This window comes from Oreochromis niloticus, linkage group LG23, assembly GCF_001858045.2.
Source record: "Oreochromis niloticus isolate F11D_XX linkage group LG23, O_niloticus_UMD_NMBU, whole genome shotgun sequence".
NCBI lineage: Eukaryota > Metazoa > Chordata > Actinopteri > Cichliformes > Cichlidae > Oreochromis > Oreochromis niloticus.
Window position 1 is genome coordinate 38,760,489 of NC_031986.2, and position 21,442 is coordinate 38,781,930.

Genomic DNA, 21,442 nt, shown 5'->3' on the forward strand with positions numbered 1-21,442 from the left:
CTGGAAATGACACAATGACACAAATGACAAATGACAAATATAAACAAAAGACTCCCTTAACGAGGTAAAAAGCTGGATAAATCTAACATTAAACCAAAAATTAAAAAAACAAGAATAAAAGACAATAATTTCATGTAATATCTTTAAAGATGTTAAATACATCCATTAATTTTTTTTTTTGTTGCAAACCATGAATTGATTAGGTTCATTAATAATCAACACCCATTGTACCTTTAAAAAGATGTTGGATACATTAATTATGTTTGGTCTCATTTGGATTTGTGGGAAAGAAACGATTCAGTCTTTTCCTTTATGAGTAAAAATAACGTATTCTTTGTTCGAAAATGTTAAGTTGTCAGTGTTATCAGCTCAACATTTTTAAGCAACCCAAATGTTATAAAGAAGAAAGCATGTAATGTACAGAAAGAGCGGAAGAATCTGTCTATTTATAGATCAGCTAAAACTTATTTTACCGTATTTATTAGAAAAAACTAGTGGTAATATCCTTGGTACAATTCTCTGTCTCAGCACTGGCGATTGTTTGTAATAAATAGTGTAAAGGCACCATAAATACATTGGTAAAATTAATTGTTTCTTTGAAGAGACCAGATTTTTCTTCTTTCTAAACATATATTACTTTGAACTTCTTGTATAGATAAGGTGGAAGAAGACATTTTAATAAACAATGAAATCCTCATAAACACTGTAAAAACACGCACTCCTGTGACAAAAGTCAAAGCAGTCTACTTATTACACTGAAAATTGGTTTATCATTATTATTATTGTTATTATTATATTTTATATATTTCTGTGTAGAAGTGGAATATTTACTGCATAAAAGAACGTAAGGTAAAACATTTTCCGCAGGCCGTAAAACATCTGCAGCAATTTCTCCTCCTCCTCCTCCAGCTGTTTGTGTTGATTTCCTGGTCAGCTGATTCAGACCGAGCAAAGATAGGAAGAGGAGAGCTGGCATCCACAATGATCATCGTGTTTCATGGTCATTGATAGCATTTGAGATGAATCAAACAGATCCGTAAAGTCGCATTAAGCCTTCGTGTTAATTTCTGAGTTTCTGTGTGGAGGAGTTTACCGGCTTCGAGCGGCGGATCCTGTGGAAAACAGCAGGTAGCCGCGTTAGCATCCTTAGCTTAGCTTAGCTTGGTAGCTAAGCGGCCTGTCTGATACGGGTAAAATAATAAAGAAGAGTGTAACTAAGCTGTAGTAGCTTTTAAATTGTTTTTCGTATTGTGGAGTTGAAACTTCATTGTTAATTAGGTTGACAGGAATATTATTTTCTAAGATTTAGGCTGTCAAACAGCTCGACCTGCTAAAGTTGTTGACGGCTGTGATATAATGTTAATTAGCTTATGAGATTGTGAGCTTGTGTGTTCAGTTTTACTCCTTTGCTAAACTGAGGGATCCTTAAAGCTATTACTTTACTTGTAATAGAAAAAAGGGGGGAAATCGGCCGCAGATAGCCAAGCTTTACTCATTTGGTATTCCTCTCTTGATAGAAATTGATTGTGGGATTGATTTTTCATTCTTCTTCTGTTTGCTTAAAGTTGCAATCAATGAATTGATTAGGGTAATTAATAATCAACAGCCAACATTAAGCAATTTCCACAGGTCTTTTGTTCCAGTGTGAAACCAAGCCTTTCCTTTATGTAATAAATCACTGCTTTTCTTTCTGTTTTTCAGTTTTTTACCTTTAAAATTGACTCTTGAAATAGACGTCTTCCTGCTTTCCTGCCTGAGCCTTAACATGTTACGTAGATGTAACTCTGGCTTCTTTCTCTTCACACTATTCCTGCTTCAGATCTGTCCCCTGCCTCTCTTCTCTGTTTACTGGAAAGCTCTTCTCCTCTTCTGACCGCTGAAAGGCCCAGTTTTCCAGCTGCAGTGCCAGAAAAGGAATCTGAGAAAGCCACTGTGTCAGAACTAGCTGGATTCAATGGTATAAGTTGTATTGTTGGTTTAACAGAGACTCTGTGTGTGTGTGTTTGTGATTATATTACCACTGAGGGCCACATGTTGTTTAGTTCAGTGTCACAGAGGCCCTTTAATGAAGCATCTGTGTGTGTTTTGTCTTGCTCTTTGGAGCATGAAACACCCAAACACAGACTCCAGGGTGCATAATTGGAAGAACAGCATGTTTTCCATTTCCGTGTTACATGGAGAGCAATGATGACATTTCCTTTCATATCTAGTGAGACTCAACACCTGCTCCACCAGAAGGATTTGGATTTAAAACAGCTTCATAAGATATCTGTTTTTGGACTGTTTTAAAAAATATTATGTTTCTTGTATATGAGAAGCTGGAAACTCAATATCTGATCCAACATCACATCCAATTACTTTGGGGACTGGAAAAATCAGTTATCTTGAGCTACACTCTTGAGATTCCTAAACCTGATACAGTAAAGAGGCTATGTAAAGTAAAATAGCTCAGATGAATAAAATAGAATACAGATGTCTTACATTAAAGTGGCTCAATATATCCAGAACAATAAGAGTGTAGTGAACAGTGAAATAAAGTAGCTAAACAAATAGAGTTGTATTGCTGGGCCGTGAATTCACATTTAGTCATTTATAATGTTTAGATTCTCAGTATGTTTGTAAACTCTGCATGTGGTTATGTCTGTAACTCCTTTCCTCTTACCAATACTGGAATCTTCTCAATTCAGGTATCTAACTCTGTTTTAAGTTCTCCCACAGTGTGGTAAAGCTTCATTGATGACTTTTCTTCTCCTGCCCTACAGAGGGAGCCAGACCGGGAGGAGCAGCCTGAAGACAACATGCCACCGAAGTTTAAACGACACCTCAACGACGATGAGGTCACGGGATCGATTCGCAGCGAGAGGGTGAGACACAAATAGACATGGAGGAGCTGGTGTTTGGCGTTTGGGTTTGTAACAAATTGCATGCGCAGTTAGAGAAGCAAAGTAGGACATGTAGTATATTTTCTAAACCACTTATACCATTCATGGTTGGAGAGAGATGGAGCCTGTTCCTTCAGATGTTGGGCAAGAGGGTACTGGACATGCTGGACTTCTATCTCATAGGGTAACACATTACTTTTACTGTGGATTGACTGTGGATCCCATCCTGAGCGAGGAAAAAGCCCTGTATCAGATGTAGAAAGTTTATTTGTCAGATTAGTCATAATGGAAAAGCAACAAAAATAAGGGGAGCGAACCAAAACAACTTTTTTTTTAAGGGGTGAAGCTTTAGAAACTGCTATGGCCAAATGTCTGGTCCTCATCAGGTTGATCATCCCGTCCCACGCACCTCAACCTCCCCTGTCCTCCTCCTTATTCTTTATTGTGTTCATTCCTCTCTTTCCTCTGTGTCATCCTGTTTGCTGTTGTGTTGAGCTGAGATCAAAGCAAAGCTTACCGGGAGGCTTGCATAACAAAATAACCTCCCATGCTTTTCCTTCAGTGCCCGGCCTCCTGTCTTACAATAATTGCTAACAGTTTCCTTCACGTCTGCTGTCTCGAATGGAAAGAAAGAAAGAAGTTTGTACAGAAGGAGATTGTTAGTGCCTTAACTTATAAAGTATTTTATGATCTTATGGCCACCATTCCCACAGATTTTTTGCAGATGCCATTTTATTTACAGGAGAATAAATTGTATTGGCCCGACATTGACTGGCAGAATTGACACTACAGTGCATCCATAGGTGTCGCAGTTATTAGAAGGTGAATGCCATGGCTGAAAGAATTGAGATTTTAACCTTCGTTACTGCTAAGGTAATGAAATTCAAATGTAATTGATCTTTCTCATAAAAATTTCACACTGTTGGGTTTTAATATCGATTACCTTTCTTGTGTAGTCTCTAGTAGCAGTGGATAAAGTCCACCTGCCTTCAGTCCAATAAGAAACAGACTCGTTCTCTTCTCCTGTGAGAATTTAATGCAGCTGTCCTCACTTATTCTTTATAATTAGCAATTTACACCAGAGTGCTTTTTGCCCTGATTAAAGCCAGCAGTCGTTCAGACTTTTCATCACTGCAGTGATTTTGTGGCATAATTCGCCGTAAGATGCCAGACAGGTTGTCCCATCCCTTTTCTTTTTTTCTTTTTTTTTTATCTGATCTGTACAGTTTTATGTTGGCTTCTCAGCATACTGATTGTCCATCCATTCATCCATTTTCTTCCACTTATCCGCCACCGGTTTGCTGGGGTAGCAGCCTAAGCAGAGACACCCAAACCTCCCTCTCCCTATCCTAGTCCTCCGGCTTATCCAGGGGAACACTAAGGTATTCCCTGGCTATCTGAGAGATATAATCTCTTCAGTGTGTCCCTGGTCTACCCTGTGGCCTCCTTCGGGCAGGACATGTCTGGAAAATCTCACACAGGAGGCATCACAACCACTTCAACTGGCTCCTTTTGATGTGAAGGAGTAGCGTCTGTACTCCGAGCCCCTCTTGAATGACCGCACTCTTCACCCTGTCTATAAAGGAGAGGCCAGCCACCCTTTAGAGAAAGCTTACTTCTGCCGCTTGAATTCACACTCTCATTCTTTTAGTCACTGTCTAAAGAGCATGACCGTAGGTGAGGGTAGTGATATAGCATACTGATCGTCCTGCCCTGAAATACTTTCACTCCAGTGCTTATGTAATGTAGTGGCTGCTCTCACACATCACATTCTTAGATCAACAGACTTGAATTTTTATTGCTGCACACTGTGACGACTGCCCACCTGGCCAGTAATAACAAGGCATCCAGTCTGCACCAGGCTGGAAAACAAAATCTGGGGAAAAGTTAATAGTGTGCCTGAATTCAGCCAGTCATGCAACACAAGCTTGGGTTTCTATTGAGCCTGTCTTAGAAATAAGACAAGAAAACACATCAGGTGTCTGTTTTCGTAGTCACATAGCTCTTTGTAGGTAGGCAGTGTGTTTACAAACAACTTATTAGTATATTGGTTATGTGTTCCTCCAGTTATTATGCATTATTTTAGTGGTGCCCTTATTTTGGGGCATCACTAACAACCTCTACTTAGAACAGATAAAGGAGTTTTTATTGGGCTTTGGACAACAGAGATTCAGCTTTTGTTCTGCTGTTCATTCATCATACAACAGCCTGATATTGGAGCCCTTTGTAACTTTGACCGGTTGTAGCATGGATCCTGTGGAACTTGATTTTTGGAGGGTAGGGCCTGCATTAGTCAGACTTGTTGTTGTATTCCTTGAGCTGTTCCTGAGTGATTTTTTTGCAGTGTGCTAGGGATTATTGTCCTGCAGGGGGCTGCTATGGGGTTGCGCTTTTTTGGCATCAGTGTTTAGGCAGGGTGTTAAGGTGTGAAAGTAACATGTTGATTAATTGCCAGGACCTAAGGTTTCCTAGCAAACAACTGCTTTTTAACAAGCTGATCAGTTTGACTGTATTTAGACCATCTGTTAATGGTTTTAATGTTTTGGCTAATCGAAGCACTGGGCTAATGTTGTATTCACTGTATTGACCTTCGAAGGATAGTAAGCCAAAGGCTGTCATTGATCCCTAAAGCAGCGTTTTGGCCTTTTGATGGATATAGTACGTCCAGTTTCTTGAGTTCTCATCACCAGGACTACTTGTCAGCAATCTGCTCAGGCTTTAATGTTGGTAATAGACTAGTGCTCTGACCAAGTCCCTCCTTATCCAAAATAGATATCAGGCAGGCAATAGTCCCAACTTCTGTGAACTCTGACCTTTTTCTCTTTTACAGAGGAATTTGTTGGAGGAAGACTCTGATGAGGAGGAAGACTTCTTTCTGTGAGTGTTTGTTAATGAATTTAATAATAATACATTAGATATTTAAAATTAAGTTGCATTTCAAACAGTAGAGCCTTAATTTGCTCAGATGAATCAGGCTGTGAAGATGTTATGTTTTTCTGACATATACTGACCAGGTTTTAGAGCATAGAGAAAACAACCAACCACCAAATTGAGAAAGTTTAATAGCCAGTCTAAAGTTGTAGCCAGTCTATGGGAGTAATATCGATAATATTGATTGTTAGAGCATAGTACACTAACTAATCAGCACAATTCATGGTTGTAGTCTGTACATTTGACTTCATCCATGCTTGTTTTTCAGGAGAGGGCCAACAGGACCCAGGTTTGGACCTCAGAATGACAAAATCAAGCAGTAAGTACAAACACATACCTCATTACAACAAAGAATCAGAGGTCAGAGTAGTATTTCCATTACTGGTTTTGGTATTGGTGTTATGTAACTATGGTTCGTAATGTTTACCAAAAGCTGCTGGTTATTACCAGATTGTGTAAGAGAGCCCATCGTGTGCAGGTTATTGTGTAACCTTCTCAGGATGTCTCAGTCCCTCTGCAGACTAACAGAGAACAGAGGAGGTCATTGTTGAGACCGTCTGGCACTCTGACTTGTTTCTCCACACTCCATTCATACTTTATAGTTTGTTATTGTTGTGAGCATATGAAACTAGATGCCATAGCTGCACATTTGACGAATGTTAAATTCACGGGGCTCTTGAACCTTAACCGCTGTGGTCACTGTAGTTGTTTATGTGTCGTGATGGCAGCTCATACTTCTTTTATGTCTTTCTAATTGTTTGTTTTGCTCTGGCTTATGACTGTATACCACCTTCAGCATGCAATCAAGCTGATAGCCAAGACTGATAATTTACTGCAGAGCTTTTGTTTGAAACAGTCAGTTTGATTGTGAGTGAGAGCAGACAGTTGTTATAGAGAGAAATTCCACAGTTTTATATCATTATTTTTCCTCACTCATGAGTTTCTTTGCCAACTTCTTCCCGCTTGTTAACCATTCAGGCCTCCAAGTGGTATTACTCTAAGATAAGGGTGACCTAAGGGTAATCTGAACTACTCATAGCATACTCAGTTATGAGTAGTATAAATAAAGGATTTGAACTTTGCTGCAGATACCTAACAGGTGCAGACAGGTCACGCTGAGGCTGAAGGACATCTGTCATGCTTTTCATTGTCTGCCAGCTGGACAAGGCCAGACATAGAGAATCTTTGTACTGTACCAAAATAAGACCGGTCCTACCGTTGTGATTCTGTGTCCTCAGGGTGCAGTCGCAGGTCGACGAGGTGATCGACGTGATGCAGGAGAACATCTCCAAGGTGATAGAGAGGGGCGAGCGACTCGATGACCTGCAGGACAAGTCAGGTGAGACACACGAGCCGCCACATGTGCATATTTACCAGACATGTGTGCACTACTCAAGCATGAAAGGCAGGAAATACCATTACTATTATTGTTTTAAGATTTCGTTTCCAGAAAGACCCTACAGACTTATTTTATTTTGGGTTACTTAGGTATTTAGTAAAGCTTTCTGCTATGTGCATCAAATTTAGAAGAAAGTCATTTACTAATGAGGCTTGGACATTCGTAGCATGCAAACAACCTTAAAGTTGAATGCCCTCAACTTTAATGGTAATGCAAGCATGTGGTTAGCTCTCATTACAGCGCAAGACTAATTTAGAATAGTTTTTAACAGATGTATTCAACTGGTAAGAAGTTCCAAAGTCAAACAGTCAGCTAAGTGTTACTGTGCACTGAAGATATCCTACCTTTACATTGTGTCGGTGTGTTACGTAAATTAAATGGAACAATTTCTGTAAACCTTAAAATATTAAATATGTTTTGGCTCTTAACAAGGATAAAAGCATTAACATTATGCAAAGTTCTTCAAACAGCAGGACTCGGGTGTGCAGTAGCAACGATGGCATGTGAATAGACTCCATATATGCAGTGTTAAAAATACCTTGCATCCCTGTGTAACTGTTTCCAGGTATGCAGCTTATAGCGTTCGACAGGTTTTGTGCTCTTACTGCTCTTTGTTGGACACGCACAGCTCTTCTTTTTCGCCGCTAATGAAAACACATTGCTGCACTGCATTTGTTTTTTTGGTGTCACACACACACAGATGTTGTACATTGCACTCCAGCTTAGGTCTATTGTGTTGATCAGACAACCAAGACAATGACGCACATCTGGAACACATCTTTGTGTGTCTTTGATGTGAGTCTTTGTGCATGTGGACATGTCTGTGTCTAATTGTGGCTCCGCTGTGCCTGTCGTCCTTCAGTCTTCCTTCTGCGTTTACGTGAGAAATTTACAATCATGTAATTGACACTAGCAGTTTGCCCTCTGACCCATGTGCAGGTAGTCTGTGGTTAAATTCCAAAAGCCTCTTTTTAGAAGCCTGAGCACTGCTCTGTAGTGGTGACAGGTTGTAAACATGGAGATGGAAACAGCAGAGACAAAGACTCTAAATAGGGACCTAAGCTTAGATAAGTACAGCAATGCACACTAGGGAGCTCGACCCTACCTTCATGTTATCATACATAAACATAAAGTTAACAACGGTATCCAAGAAACAGAAAATCAGTGGTGTGGGCGAGTCGTTTGGAGAAGGGCTGGAGGAAATGTGTTTTTGCTCCATTGTGTTTTAATGTGGAAACTTGTACAACAATTGATGCCAATAGAGTTGGTTTAAAAAAAAAAAAACGATGTTTAGAGGAGTGACTTCACCATCACAGTTAAGTCTTACATAACTCCTACACATGCACAACACCGAGCCAAAAAACTTGAGTGACCCTATCCAGCTTGAGAATGAAAACAATATTCAGCTTATTGTTTACTTTACCAATAAGCAGATGTCCTTTTTTTTTTGTCCTCTTTGATTTACTTCCCTCCTCACGTGTCCTTCACTCATCTGTGCCGTGATCATGTGATGTTGCAGAGAGCCTATCGGACAACGCGTCTGCTTTCAGTAGCCGAGCCAAACAGCTGCACAGGAGGATGTGGTGGAGAGATATGAAGGTGGGGCATCCATTTCTTATTTAATATATATATTTGAATGCCATTAAATGCAACACAAATAACATTTAAATATCTGCTCGTTATGGAAATGAGGAGGTAATCTAGCAAATCAGCTTGATTAGCAAAAGTTTTAAGTTCTGTAGTTATCTGTAGTCTGCAAGTAGCTATTTCCAAAGTAGATCTACAAATAGGCAAAGCATTGAACCCCATGATAGCTCCCTTCATTTCAATAATGAAGGAGAAATTATACAAATTATACGAACATTTTACATATTAATGAATGCCTACATTAACTTTCAGTGTTATGTTTAATGCATTTAATGGCTTATTTTTTGCATGTATTTATGATTATGGCAGTTTTTGGTCCTCCACAGGAGATATTCACCGTTGTGTGTTTTGTGTCTAATGTGTTGTTTCTCTCTCAGATGAAGATGATAATTGCGCTGGTGGTTGTTGCTCTCCTGCTGATTATCATTAGTAAGTATTATACTAAATACATGAACAGAGTGTAAATTTAGAAAGTGCGCAGAACTTCTCTCTTACTGTTACTTTTTTCTTTTCTTCTCTTCATCAGTTCCAGTGATTCTTCGATATCGCTAGTGACTTCGGAGGAGGATGGGGACAACCTTCCTCGTCCTCTAGCTACCCCTGCACACAATCCTCCACTCCAGCTAGGGGGCAGCAGCCAGCTTCCCACACCCTCTTCAGTGTCATCCTCTATACCCTCAAGGATCTGGTCTCTACTTGCCACTTAGTACAGATCTTATCACTGTACTCTCACATAAATCTACAGTGAGGTCGGTACTAAGGCTTGGTTTGATCCCTAACTTGAAACTAAGCTCCAGAAATGGGACACATGGGGAAAAAATGGGGATTTATTCCACCAGTGCTGTTTGGGAGAAACCTCTCAGCCCTCTAGTCAATGTGAAGGAGTGCTCCATTCCATGATACATATCACATGCAGGACTTGACAACAAGTCCTGCATGTAACATCATATACATCGATATTGTAAAGGCAGGGAATCGATGCCAACCATCTCTTAGTTTAGCCAGTCTGTTTCTGCTGCAGCAGTCTTACATAAAGAGGCTGTAAACGTCCAGCAGATAAACCTCTGATGTCTGCCCACGATTTCCTTGTGTGCTCACTTACTCTGAGGCTTGGACACTGAGAATGTTTAAAGGGAACGCTTGGTGAATGAAAGCACATTTTTCTGCCCATCACAAGGCGGGAGAACATCTGAGGTTCATCTGTGGGGTCTAAAGTGGTGTTTCTTTCTTAATCATTTCAGTGGCTTTGACTGCTTTCACTTTTCAGGTATCTTTCCTCGTTCTCACAGAAACAAGAGACTAGAAAGGAACTACATGTATTCATACAAGAACCTGCTCTGTAACAAATATCACCATAGATTGTTAGAGTGTACAGAAGAACCACGTCAAACCAAAACACCAAGGTTATGAATGTCTCCTAACCATTCTGTTCTCAGATGCTGAGCTTCGGGCCTGTTTGGTCACAGCTGTCAAATTTTTTTTCCCACTTGTGACATTACATCTCTCAGTCTGCAGATGGTTCTGTTTGGTTTATAGGCTGCTTCTGTCTTTTTCTTTTTCTCCACTGTTTTCGATTTCTTATTAAGTGTTTAGCTGCTGGTGTTCCCGTCGTCGCTGAAGGGACTGTATGGTTCACTGTATGGTTACGTTATAAGGAGGGGGGGCGATTTATGTGCTGAAAGCTGAGCTGTGAAACAAGAATAGGTGTAATTGTCTGGAATTAACTCTACATGGTCTTTTTTAAATATTTATTTTGGCTGTAAATATTGATTCTGTAATGATGTATAATACTCTGGCATTGCATTGGAAGACTGTGATTCTTTTTTTTGCTCTGAAATAAAATGATTTTAAAGGGCACTTGTCTGCTTTGCTGTGGTCTGAACTAGTACACTGTCTTATAGGAAGTCTGAATAGATGAGTATGGATGGAGGGCGTATGGGGAAACATGTATAGAGGGGGGAAAAGTAATTCTCATGCCATACCACCACTTTGAAACACTCTTAACTATCCTCATGCTCTCAGAGCCTGCAAAGTCCTTTTATCTCTTCTCATTACCCGACAGTTTTATTGGCTTGTGGCTTTACTGGCAGTTTGGAGTCCCATGATGGCACTAAAGTTGGAGGGACCGGAGCTCGTGAGGTGTTATTGTTCTGACAGACGCGCTGCTCTCGTTCCCTGGACAGTAGACGCAAACGCACACTGACAGCTCTGCCCTTTACTCAGCCAGCACTACCCAACTCTTCTGAAGGAGGAGAAATTAAATTGGCCCATAGGGACCTTGCCTTTTATTGATCATACGCAAATGGCATTCCAGTTTGTGCTCATTAGTGATGCACACAGTGGGGGGGAGGACTTAATTTCAGTTCTGAAGAAGAGAGAGGTCATTTCATCTCATGCACTTGGTTGAATGTTGTTAAAGCTGTGGTGATAAAGGTGCATGTTGTTCGATGGTAACCACAGAGGCTGTAAAGTCCTGGCTGTAAAAGTTGCTGCCCTGTCAAGAGTTAAAGCTTAGAGTTTTGAATTTTGCTACTGGTCAGGAGAAAAGATTTGGGCCACACTACTGCTTAAATCTATGAGACACTTTTATCCGTTGCCCCTGCTGAGACACTCCCACATTGGCAGCCGAGGATGTTTTGGTCCTCTGCAAGGTGATGATATTGGATGACTTCAGATTCCGGGCATAGCGACGAATTTACGAGTCATATAAAAGTGAATTAAACCCACAAGAGAGCAGAATGGATAATATGCCAACCAGCAGCGGCCAGTTAACGAGCACGCACCCTCTTCATCTGAGAATGATCAAATAAAAGATCATAGTGTCAGTGGTTTTAGGAGACTCTTTGCTCTTTATTTTAATTCTCCTCATGAATGTTTACCTGTGGTTCTTTTGGTTTCACCTTTAAACTTCTCTTTAATTTAAATTATTGGAAAATATTAATGAAATTAATATCTAACAATACCGCATAAAAGAAAAGTTGATTTTAAGCATATTGTACCCTATTCATCTGTTCATCCATCTTTCCAGCCAATCGTTGCTTTGATAAAGGTAAATGTGTCAAGTAAGTATTACCAGAAGCAGTATTACGTGCACATGCAAGTAGTATTTTCAGGGAACTGCATGTCTTATCTTGTTTACTTTCTAGCTGACCGGCTCTCCTTTTCACTCTTTTCCCTTTGGCATCCCTAAAGTAGACAATTTAGGCATCAGAGTGACCTGCCAGGTCAAGAACTGCGAACATAGAAAAGTAAGGAGGCATGAGAATAAGAGGAGTAGGAAAGGAGCCAGGAGAGATTCAAGAAACGCAAACAAAGGCAGGATATGAAGGTAAGCTGAGAGCTGTAAAGATTAGTTTAGACTGGAAAGTATGTTTATCTGCACCTGGAGTGTTTCTCTTTCAGATCTTTTATTCTGGCTCTCCAAAGTGATCCTTGTATCTGATAACTGTAGGAGTGAGTCACTACAGGCGCTACAGGCAGTGTGTCAGAAAAGACAGAAACAAATCCACTCAGGCAACAAGTGACAGGAGGAGTGCTGGGAAATTTCACTCACGGGGATCAACGTCAGGTATCCAGTTGTCAAAGGACTTATAACCTTCGACCACTCGTGATGACGGCTCTTTCTGGCCGATTGCATCACCCCGCCCCCCCCTTCCAATATGAAAGGGAACACTGTCTTCTCAGAAGGTAATTGTATCCAACAAGGACAAGCTTTCCCCTCTATTATTGACCGAAATGTCAAGCAAATCTCCTTAGACACACAGGATGAGGCATATTATTGGAGGCTTTTACACAATAAAAGGTATAATTAAAACAGTAATTAAAAATAATGAAAAGACAGCAAGCTGTAACGTCTGATTCCTAAATCTGTAAGCATAAACAGCTTGTGCACAAATGAGACTTTTTTTTTCTCAAAACAACCAGTATTTCTTTACTTTCTTTTTCTTCCCTCCCTTCTCTTCCTCCCTTCTCCACACCTCTCCTCCTCATCTCCTTTTCATTTCCCTCCTTTCGTCCCCTCCAGAATGTATAAATATCTGTGAGCTGTCGGGGGAGAGCTCAGTGTTGCAGACCTGTTTATAGAGGAGAGACAGAGGAGAGAGCAAGAGTGGGAGGAGAGGGGCAAGACTGCAGAAATAGAGGAAATACCTGAGGGAAGACTAAAAAAAAAAGAAGAAAGCCATCAGTTGAAATTAGGAGTTAGTAAAGGTTTAGAGGATAATTCCACAATAAATCCAAGAGTGGGCAAAAGAAAGAAAAAGTTTTTAGAGTTAACTGTGAGTTGTCTCAAACATGTTCTTTCTACTCTCATTCTGTTTATGCGGTCTTCTGATGCGAGGTGAGGCACAGGACAGAGCTACTCTGTGGAGGGGAAATGATCGAGGTGGGCGATGCCACTACACCTTTACCGTTCCTAGCCCTGTTGAGTCCAGCTGCCCACAAATTGGAGGTCCGGAGGTGGAAGGACTGAAGGCCAGACTCAACCTGCTGGAGGTCCTGGTGTCCCAGCTGAGTGGAGGGGATTCTCGGCTCCCAGGGGTTCAACAAGGGTCTGGAGCCAGAGCTCAGTCTGAGCTGCAGGAGGCACTGAACCGGGCCGTTGGAGAGAGGAACCTGCTGCAGAGCGAAAAGGAGCGCCTAGAGAGGGAACTTAATGGACTTCAGCTTCGAATGGAGGAGATGAGGAGGGAGACAGAGAGGCTGAGGAACAAACCCTGTCCTCAACAGACACCCATGGTCCCACCCAGCCCCACTCTGCAGGACAGGGTCTCAAAAAGACCTGGTAGTGGTAAGAGAACCACCACATACTTTACGTGCAATGCTTAATAACATTTCCCAATAAAAAAGAATATTTATACTTGACAAGATCCTATTTTTATCATCAAATTAAAAGGATGTTATAGAAATCTAGACAGGTCATTTTATATCTACGCCAGTAATTAACATGCACAACAGAAGGAGCTACTGTCTGCGCACAGGCTGTCTTTTAGGTGAAATATATAATGAGCAATTGAGTGAAGAATATTGGGTGCATCAGAGCAGCGAAGGGATGACACAACAAATTCTTCTGTTTAGAGCTGCACAAAATACCAAAGCACTGCTCATACATGTGGATCGTGTGGAAGTCTGTTTATGGTCACTGCTCAAATCCTCTTAGAGTAAAGGTAAAAATACAACAACAAACTGAGTTCATGTTTTAATGATCCACACCTGTTTGCATGCTGTTAATGTTTTGGTTGCTCCTTTAGTCCGCAGATACACTCAGCTCAGGTTTCTGTGCTTCCCACTTCCTGCACTGCATTTAGGGATGATAAACACGCAGCCCAGAGAGGGTCAGCTTAGTATTTATGGGCAGAGGTTGCTTTCTTTATGACTGGTGTTTCCCTCTGCATGGCAAGCAACGTGCGAATAGCTCTGCTGGGGAGGGAAGGGGGACTGAAATGTGATGCACTCTCTGGAAGCGGTTGTTCCTTTGCCCAGATCTCATCTGAGGGCTTTTGATGATAGCTGGTGGGCTGGGATTGTTGGGGATGTGGGTCTGTGGCCAAGAACAGGGGTTAGAGGGCTCCACAGAGCTTAGAAGTTATCTTAGAGCCACTGAGGTTATAAGTGGCCAAACACAAGTATAGCTGACACGGCCATAATCTTGTTGGTAAGCACCCTCTTCTTTTTTCTAAGCCATCACTCCGTCCACCCTCCTGGCTCTCGTCGTGAGTTGCTTTAAAGGCTGAGATTGCCATCAGCAGTAAATCCTGCTTTTCTAATTCCTGCCAGACATCCCTACTCCCTGTGCATCAGGAGAGCTTATAAGCTCTATCTCCTGCATACTCCAGGTTATCTGCTGAGCTCCTCATGTTTGCACCTGCAGACTGAAATACACAGAGAGGCTCCCTCAGGGTGACAGGCAGATGTCGAATAGATCAGAGTCTGAGGAAGACATGCAGGAGGAGAGAAGAGATAAATGTCAAACCAGGTTGTATTTAGGAGTAAGGAAACTCTGACAGGAACATTTTTTTTATTGTTTACAACCCATGCAGTGGTTATGATCTGTAGTAGTAGTTGCCACTCAAAATATACGAGCTGCACTGTGTAATGTTATTCTAGGTCTTATAAAAAGATATTCACATAGAATTTACACTGGAAGTGATAACACAAACAGAGAAGAAACTGCAATTTTCTTTTTTAAGGTAGACGGCTGAACTAAGATCCCAAGAAAATCGAAGTTTACAACTTGAAAATGGTGGAAAATCGATGAAGCCTGTAGAAGACCAGCAGTTGTAGAGGTCAGATTTATATAGAAAAAGGTTATTTTAGTTTTAAGTCACAGGAGAGGAATAAACACAGTCTGCTTCATCGTCTTTTAGAAGAGTTTCTTCAACTTCCTGAATGTGCAGCCAGCAGGATTTGCAGTAGTAAATAATATTTGCAAGATGCCCCAGGCGCAGGGCTTCACATGCAACAGGTAGAGGGACTGCAGCTTAAGAAAATCTGCTGTATGGTATACTTTAAACACTGACTCGTGATTATACAGGAAGAATAAATATCCAGATGCAAAATGTTTACAGCAGCCGAGCTGAAGTCTGTTAGCTGGGGTCAATTAGACTCCTCCGTCCTCACATAAATCCTCCTGCGGGAAATTAATGAGGTTTATGGTATTTTACTCAGTGACATCCCAAACAAAGAGGCAGGATATGAGGGCCCATATGGCAATCACTGCCATACACACCAGGGAAAAGACAGTAGGAGAATGTGGCTGTTTACCTGTGATGATGATAAATGGCTGTTACTCTGTGGGACTGTCCTTAGAGCAGAGGCAGACATTAAACTTCCTGCTACAGTTAAATCACAACTGGTGCTTTTGCTTTAAAAACCTTTAATTTTTGGGAACATTTTTTTTACAACCCAACTGTTGTTCGTCATTTACCATCCTTCTTCCCGTCTTTATCATAAATCAAGATTAGCTTCCAGATGAAAACGTTCTCTGCATCATTAGGCTCGATTATGAACAGCACGGCTTTCACATGCTCACACTCATTCAAGTAGTCCCAGAGGACGGCCGTACCCAGACATAGACTGCGTATCGGGTTTTTTTCTTTTGTAAACATCACCATGTTTACGTCTTCAAGTTTCTGAGGGGTACACAGTTTGCAGTTATTGTTTGACATTGTTTAGGTTTGAGGATTTCATGAAGGAGAGAAAAGGAGAAGAGAAGAGAAGAGAAGAGAAGAGAAGAGAAGAGAAGAGAAGAGAAGAGAAGAGAGAAGAGAAGAGAAGAGAAGAGTGATATAGGGGAAGAAGAGCAAAACCGGTGGTTTGAAGTTGAGCTGACGGTGGGGTGGAACGGGGTGTCAAGTGTGTTGACTTGTGTGTTATGTATGTGTGTGTTATGGTCGGTCAATCTACCGACTGTCTGACTCCAGAGCAGCTGGGAATCCATTTAGGGGTGTTTCTTTTCTGCTGTCAGATTCCCTGCTGTCATTGATGCCATAGACATATTTGGGTATACATAAACTCTCTCCAAGTTGGTGCGGGCTACAGGAAAAGTGTGCAATGATGTGCCTGTCTGTGTTTAGGGTTGAATCCGATGTCTCACCTCATGACCAGACCCAGCAGGCAGGGAGACAGCAGCAATTTGAGAGGTGAGATGACTTTTCTGCAGAACGTTCACTGTCTCCTGTATCTTCTTCAGCTCACCACAGGTCTCTCTCTGTTCAGATTCAGCATGGCAGTATGGAGCTCCGGGCTTTCAGGAGCTGAAAGCTGCGGTGACAGAGGTACCCGCTCCAGGTGGCAACGAGGACAACACAGGTATTTGGATATGTTGTGCAGTACTGAACTGCTAGTTGCAAAATGGAGTAATGGAAACAAATATTTTACAGTTGTACAGTGGGTCATTTAAAAAGTGGTTTTCTTTAAAATAACTTACTTGTTCCTAAACGGGACCCCTTGAACATGTTTGTGTCTTTTGAAGAGTTTTAATACCACAATACTTATTATTTATTTCACTTTTATTGTTGTTTTTTTTATTATTTGTTCTCCTTCTGTGTCATTTTTACCTCAGTGAGCTATTATTTAACTTTTCCACCTGATATAAACTATATTGTTTTAGGTTGTGTTTAATGTTTTGTCTCCTTTGGTATAATATTTTAAATTAACTTATGAGATCCTGGTGTTGGGAAAATATCTATCTAGTACAGCATATCTTGTGCACCACTTTTGTGAGACTCTAGTCTAATTAGCAGGTATGTGTATCTGTGTAACACACCCATACAGATTATACTGTAGATTACTAGAGGTGATATTGTAGCACTCTACCCTCTCATCCTCTCATCCCGACATGGTCACTCCTGACTCCAGAAAAACACGGTGCTCAGAAACCAGTGGATGATGTCACCATGACTACGTTTTATATGGTCTATAGTACAAACACACCAGTACGACCCTTTAAAGTGTCCAGTTTTTACAGCTCCTACTCCCCTCCCTCCCTTCACCCTTCTCCCCGTGCATCCATCTGACTTGCCAAACATGACACTCACCCCCCCACCTCTGCTGACAGTCTCAAAGCAAATACTACTATTAATACTGGGGCATTTGGGGTGAGAATACCACAGTCATGCCTGTCTGTAGGTATGAACGCAATCCTGAGTTTCATATTTATCTCCTAAATGTAGAGGGAAAGCACCTCTAGCGATGACACGCTTGGACCTTCCCAAAGCCACGTCACCGCTCATTTCGGGGCTAGTTTTTTTTTTCATGGACATCATGAAAATACACATGTAGTCAACACAGATAGTCATTTGATCTCAGATGAGGCCACGCTAATGGGTATATTTATAAGACATACTCCTATTTAACCTTAAATCCAGCTTTACTTCCTGAACCTGAGAGCAAGGGTGTATTTAAGGAAGTGGTAAATATACAACCTGCCTTATCGTTTTCCAAATAAGAGAAGCAGAGAGTTCCCGCGCAGGATGAGTCGTACTACAGCTGCCCCTGCTCTGGTCATGGTGACTCAGGCAAAGTTGGACTTAACAGAGTTGTTGAGTTGCGTCTCCAGACCTGTTGTCTGCTTCCATGAGGAGAAACTGTGACCTTGATCAGATTCCTGTCATCACCCCTCAGTCATGCGCATGTAGATCTCCTTGTTTGAGTCACCTTAATTGATCCTATGGCCTAAATGTTTAACTATCAGGGAACATTTGTGTTTTTTGAGAAATAATAATCTGAGGTGTTTTCTATCCTTCCTGTTTGCAGGATGTGGGGAGCTTCTTTCAGTTGGTGAGCCGGTAACTCACAGGAAAGCTGATAATATAGCGGGTAAATATGGTATTTGGATGCAAGACCCTGAGGCTGTTTCTCCTTACGGACCCAGCATGCTCTGGCGCATTGATGCCATTGGCGCTGAGGTCAGGCAGATGTTTGGGTATGAGGACTTGGAGCAACTCTCTAAAGGCTTCCCATCCAAGGTAGGTGTCACATGGTTGATGTTCAGGATGGAACACATCTTTGATCTTAATTAAATCTTGATTATTGTTCTTGTTTCCCCCTGGTAGGTCCTGCTTCTGCCGGAGTTGTTAGAGAGCACTGGTGCCACTCTGTATAGAGGCTCCCTGTATTATCAGAGACGCAACAGCCGCACTCTCATCCGATACGACCTGGCTTCTGAGAGCATCGCAGCCCGCCGTGAACTTCCTCACGCTGGCTTCCACGGCCAGTTTCCATACTCCTGGGGAGGCTACACCGACATCGACTTGTCTGTGGACGAGAATGGGCTGTGGGCCGTCTACTCCACCAATAAGGCCAAGGGAGCAATCGTTATCTCACAGCTGGACCCAGAAAGCCTGGGGGTAAAGAAGAGCTGGGAAACCAACATCAGGAAGAACTCTGTGGCCAACTCTTTCATCATCTGCGGCAAGCTATACACCGTGGCTAGTTATACATCTCGTGAAACCACCATCAACTATATGTACGACACCGAAACCAGCCAGGGGAAGAACCTGGCCATCCCCTTCAAGAACAAGTACGGCTACAACAGCATGATCGACTACAGCCTGGCTCAGAGGAAGCTCTTTGGCTGGGACAACTTCCACATAGTGTCCTATAACGTCAGGCTTGGGCGCCAGCAGGCCAACTGAGGCCAGCATGAGAGTGACTGCTGAAAAGTGACATTTGCTTGGCTGTTCCCGCTTCAAAGACTCACAGCTTTAGAGCATGAGTGGCAGCAGTTGTTAGAAACCTAACACCTTCAGTATCCATGTGTAGAAGAGCCTAACTACCAAACTTAAAAGTGAGATGAAAACATCTGAGGAACAGTGTCCCAGGCAGGTCTGCTTTTTTCCTCCGAGGTGAGAGGAGCTTTGGCTGTGGTATGGTCCACAAACATGTTTTTAGAGGAATTATTTTTGTACCGCCTTTAATCCAGATGTATAATTTTGTTGTTTTCTTGTTAAGCTATGTATATTTGAGGTTGAAAGAAAAGAACACAGAATTTTTCTATGTGGAATTAAAAAAATATGACAAAAACTCCTGTGGTACTACATACACCCTTTACAGTTGTTTCACCAGTCAACATCTTTTATCAAATAAACTGCTCTCTTACTTACTGAATATTGCATGTACTTGTACAATGTAGTCAACATAATGATGTAATGTTCAAAATCATCATGAAATAAACCTGAATTACAAAGTCTGAGTGATTATTTGTCATCTTAAGATTTTGAGACATTCCATTTTTTAAGAAAAGCCATACATTTAATGCAATTTTATTGCTTTTTAGCTATTAAAACTAGATTGATCAGAATAATTGTTTTTCTTTATTTTTGATCAAAGTATTGCACATGCTCAATTAAACGTCAGGGGTATAAATCTATCCAGGTAGGGAGCAGAAACCAGTGTGAATCCATTTCACCTTTGTTTGGTGAAAACAAAGGTAAACTGGAAAGGCAACAAGAAAACCCCCAAAAAGAGAGCTGTCCTTATTCCTCCTGCCATTTTTTGATAGTGTCTTTGTTACTACTGGTAGAATGAGAAGGTACCTGCAGCTCATTCAGGTTTGCGGTCTCTCCCAGCACAGTTTCAAGAGTGTGGAGAAGATACCATGAGACAGGTCTTTTATTGCACCGTCTTCTCACAATCCAGGACCGTGCAGCTCGACTGGCATGCCCCACCTTCTTCCAGCTCCCCCAGGATGACACATACATAGGCACTGCAACAAAGTTTGTCGTCTCTCCCAAAACATTCTCAAGAGTGTGGATGAGATAAGAGGAGATGGGGTGTTACATGAGGGCACCTGGACAGGGCCGCATAAAGACCAGCATCTGCTGCTTTGTGCAAGGAAGAACAGAAGCACTACCACATTATGTCCAGCGGGCTACTGGTGGATATTTCCGACTAAACAGAAACTGATTTCATAAGGGTCTCATTGGGTTCTGCAATCCTTTAGTGGGACTGTGTTTACAGCTGAAGATCATGCAGCTGAACTGGTATTTGCCAGAAAACACCAGTGGTCACATCTGATGCTGGTGCATTGTCTTCTTCACGGATGAGAGCATTTGATAGACGTAAATAAGATGTCGCATGCCAGTTGAGCTGCCTCTCACCACTTTCATTTGTACCAAAGCCGGTAGAATTGACAGCTCGATATCCCCGAAGTATAATACATGTTCAGCTGAACAGGTGTCTAAAGACGTTGTTGGTAACACAGCTAAAATGGAACTGTTGTTTTTAGCTCAAAAGCTGAGGTTTTCAAATTATATGGTTCAGGAAATATTACTTTGACACTACTAAAATACCATTCTAAGTCTTGGAAAACTGAAAGGGCTCGAAGCACCGCTGATCACTGGAGATTCAAATGAATAAAAACCAAGTCTTACCAATTAGCAAAGATTTAATCTGTAATTTTCAAATGATATTTAAAAACCTTTCAAATATGCTAAAGTACTTTCTCTCCAGGCAAAACTCTGTTGACCTGGTCAAGCAGTGACTTTAAGGGGTAATAAAACATCAGTGATTTACTGACCAGTCATAAGACCTTTCCATCAGCTCTTCAAAAGAAGGTGGAGCTAGAAGAAAATGCGTTTTCCTCATGTAAGCTCTCCATTGTGCCCATTTAAAATGGTGTTTACTGACACCTAGTGGTCAGATGCAATCGAAACCAGAATTAAATTGATTAGACATTTCACAGCATGGTCATCGAAAAGGATTTGGAAGTAAAAAGCAGACTTCACTGAAAAACATCTCAACAGTATATTATTTATTAGTTTCTGTAACCAAACCAAGAGAATGTAAATAAGACCGTACATATTTTAATACAGCGATGAAACCCCTGTACAAGTACAACAACAAAAAAAAAAAAAAAAAAATCAAAAAAAAAAAATCAAAAACAAAACAAAAAACAATTCATTACCCTCCCTCCCTCATCCCCCCTCCAGAGCAAGGACTTTTCCCTCAACCAGGGTAGACGTGAGGAATCCCCTCACCACCTCAGGGTGCATACTACTGTACATTTCTGAAGGACCATTGTCACCGCAACCCCAAGATGAGAGCATTGTGGGTGGGGCAGCCAGTGGAGGTGAGGCAGAGA

The 21,442-nt window shown here is 41.5% G+C and overlaps 2 protein-coding genes across 3 annotated transcripts; both read left to right on the forward strand.

The window, feature by feature from the left end:
• The first annotated feature begins 910 nt into the window (after positions 1-910).
• Positions 911-10,716, forward strand: vamp4 (vesicle-associated membrane protein 4). 2 transcript variants are annotated; one of them, XM_005478929.3, is made up of 9 exons: positions 911-1,128; positions 1,820-1,957; positions 2,763-2,864; positions 5,713-5,759; positions 6,082-6,132; positions 7,052-7,152; positions 8,732-8,811; positions 9,237-9,288; positions 9,386-10,716. In XM_005478929.3, the coding sequence occupies exons 2-9, from the start codon at positions 1,955-1,957 to the stop codon at positions 9,409-9,411; spliced, it is 462 nt and encodes a 153-aa protein (XP_005478986.1). In that variant the 5' UTR covers positions 911-1,128; positions 1,820-1,954; the 3' UTR covers positions 9,412-10,716. The 2 variants fall into 2 exon arrangements, with proteins under 2 accessions (XP_005478986.1, XP_005478988.1); XM_005478931.4 differs by lacking the exon at positions 1,820-1,957.
• Positions 10,717-12,904: 2,188 nt separating this feature from the next.
• myoc (myocilin) lies at positions 12,905-19,549 on the forward strand. Its single transcript, XM_003439735.4, has 5 exons — positions 12,905-13,648; positions 16,434-16,499; positions 16,576-16,668; positions 18,115-18,326; positions 18,414-19,549. The coding sequence occupies exons 1-5, from the start codon at positions 13,153-13,155 to the stop codon at positions 18,993-18,995; spliced, it is 1,449 nt and encodes a 482-aa protein (XP_003439783.1). The 5' UTR covers positions 12,905-13,152; the 3' UTR covers positions 18,996-19,549.
• Positions 19,550-21,442: the final 1,893 nt, after the last annotated feature.

Excerpts from the sequence above, each read along its gene's own strand:
- vamp4 (XM_005478929.3), top strand. Across the intron at positions 5,760-6,081 it reads GAGGAGGAAGACTTCTTTCT|GAGAGGGCCAACAGGACCCA; the intron begins GTGAGTGTTTGT and ends CTTGTTTTTCAG. Across the intron at positions 6,133-7,051 it reads CAGAATGACAAAATCAAGCA|GGTGCAGTCGCAGGTCGACG; the intron begins GTAAGTACAAAC and ends CTGTGTCCTCAG.
- myoc (XM_003439735.4), top strand. The coding sequence starts at position 13,153 with ATGTTCTTTCTACTCTCATTCTGTTTATGCGGTCTTCTGATGCGAGGT. Across the intron at positions 16,669-18,114 it reads TGGCAACGAGGACAACACAG|GATGTGGGGAGCTTCTTTCA; the intron begins GTATTTGGATAT and ends TCCTGTTTGCAG. Across the intron at positions 18,327-18,413 it reads CTAAAGGCTTCCCATCCAAG|GTCCTGCTTCTGCCGGAGTT; the intron begins GTAGGTGTCACA and ends TCCCCCTGGTAG.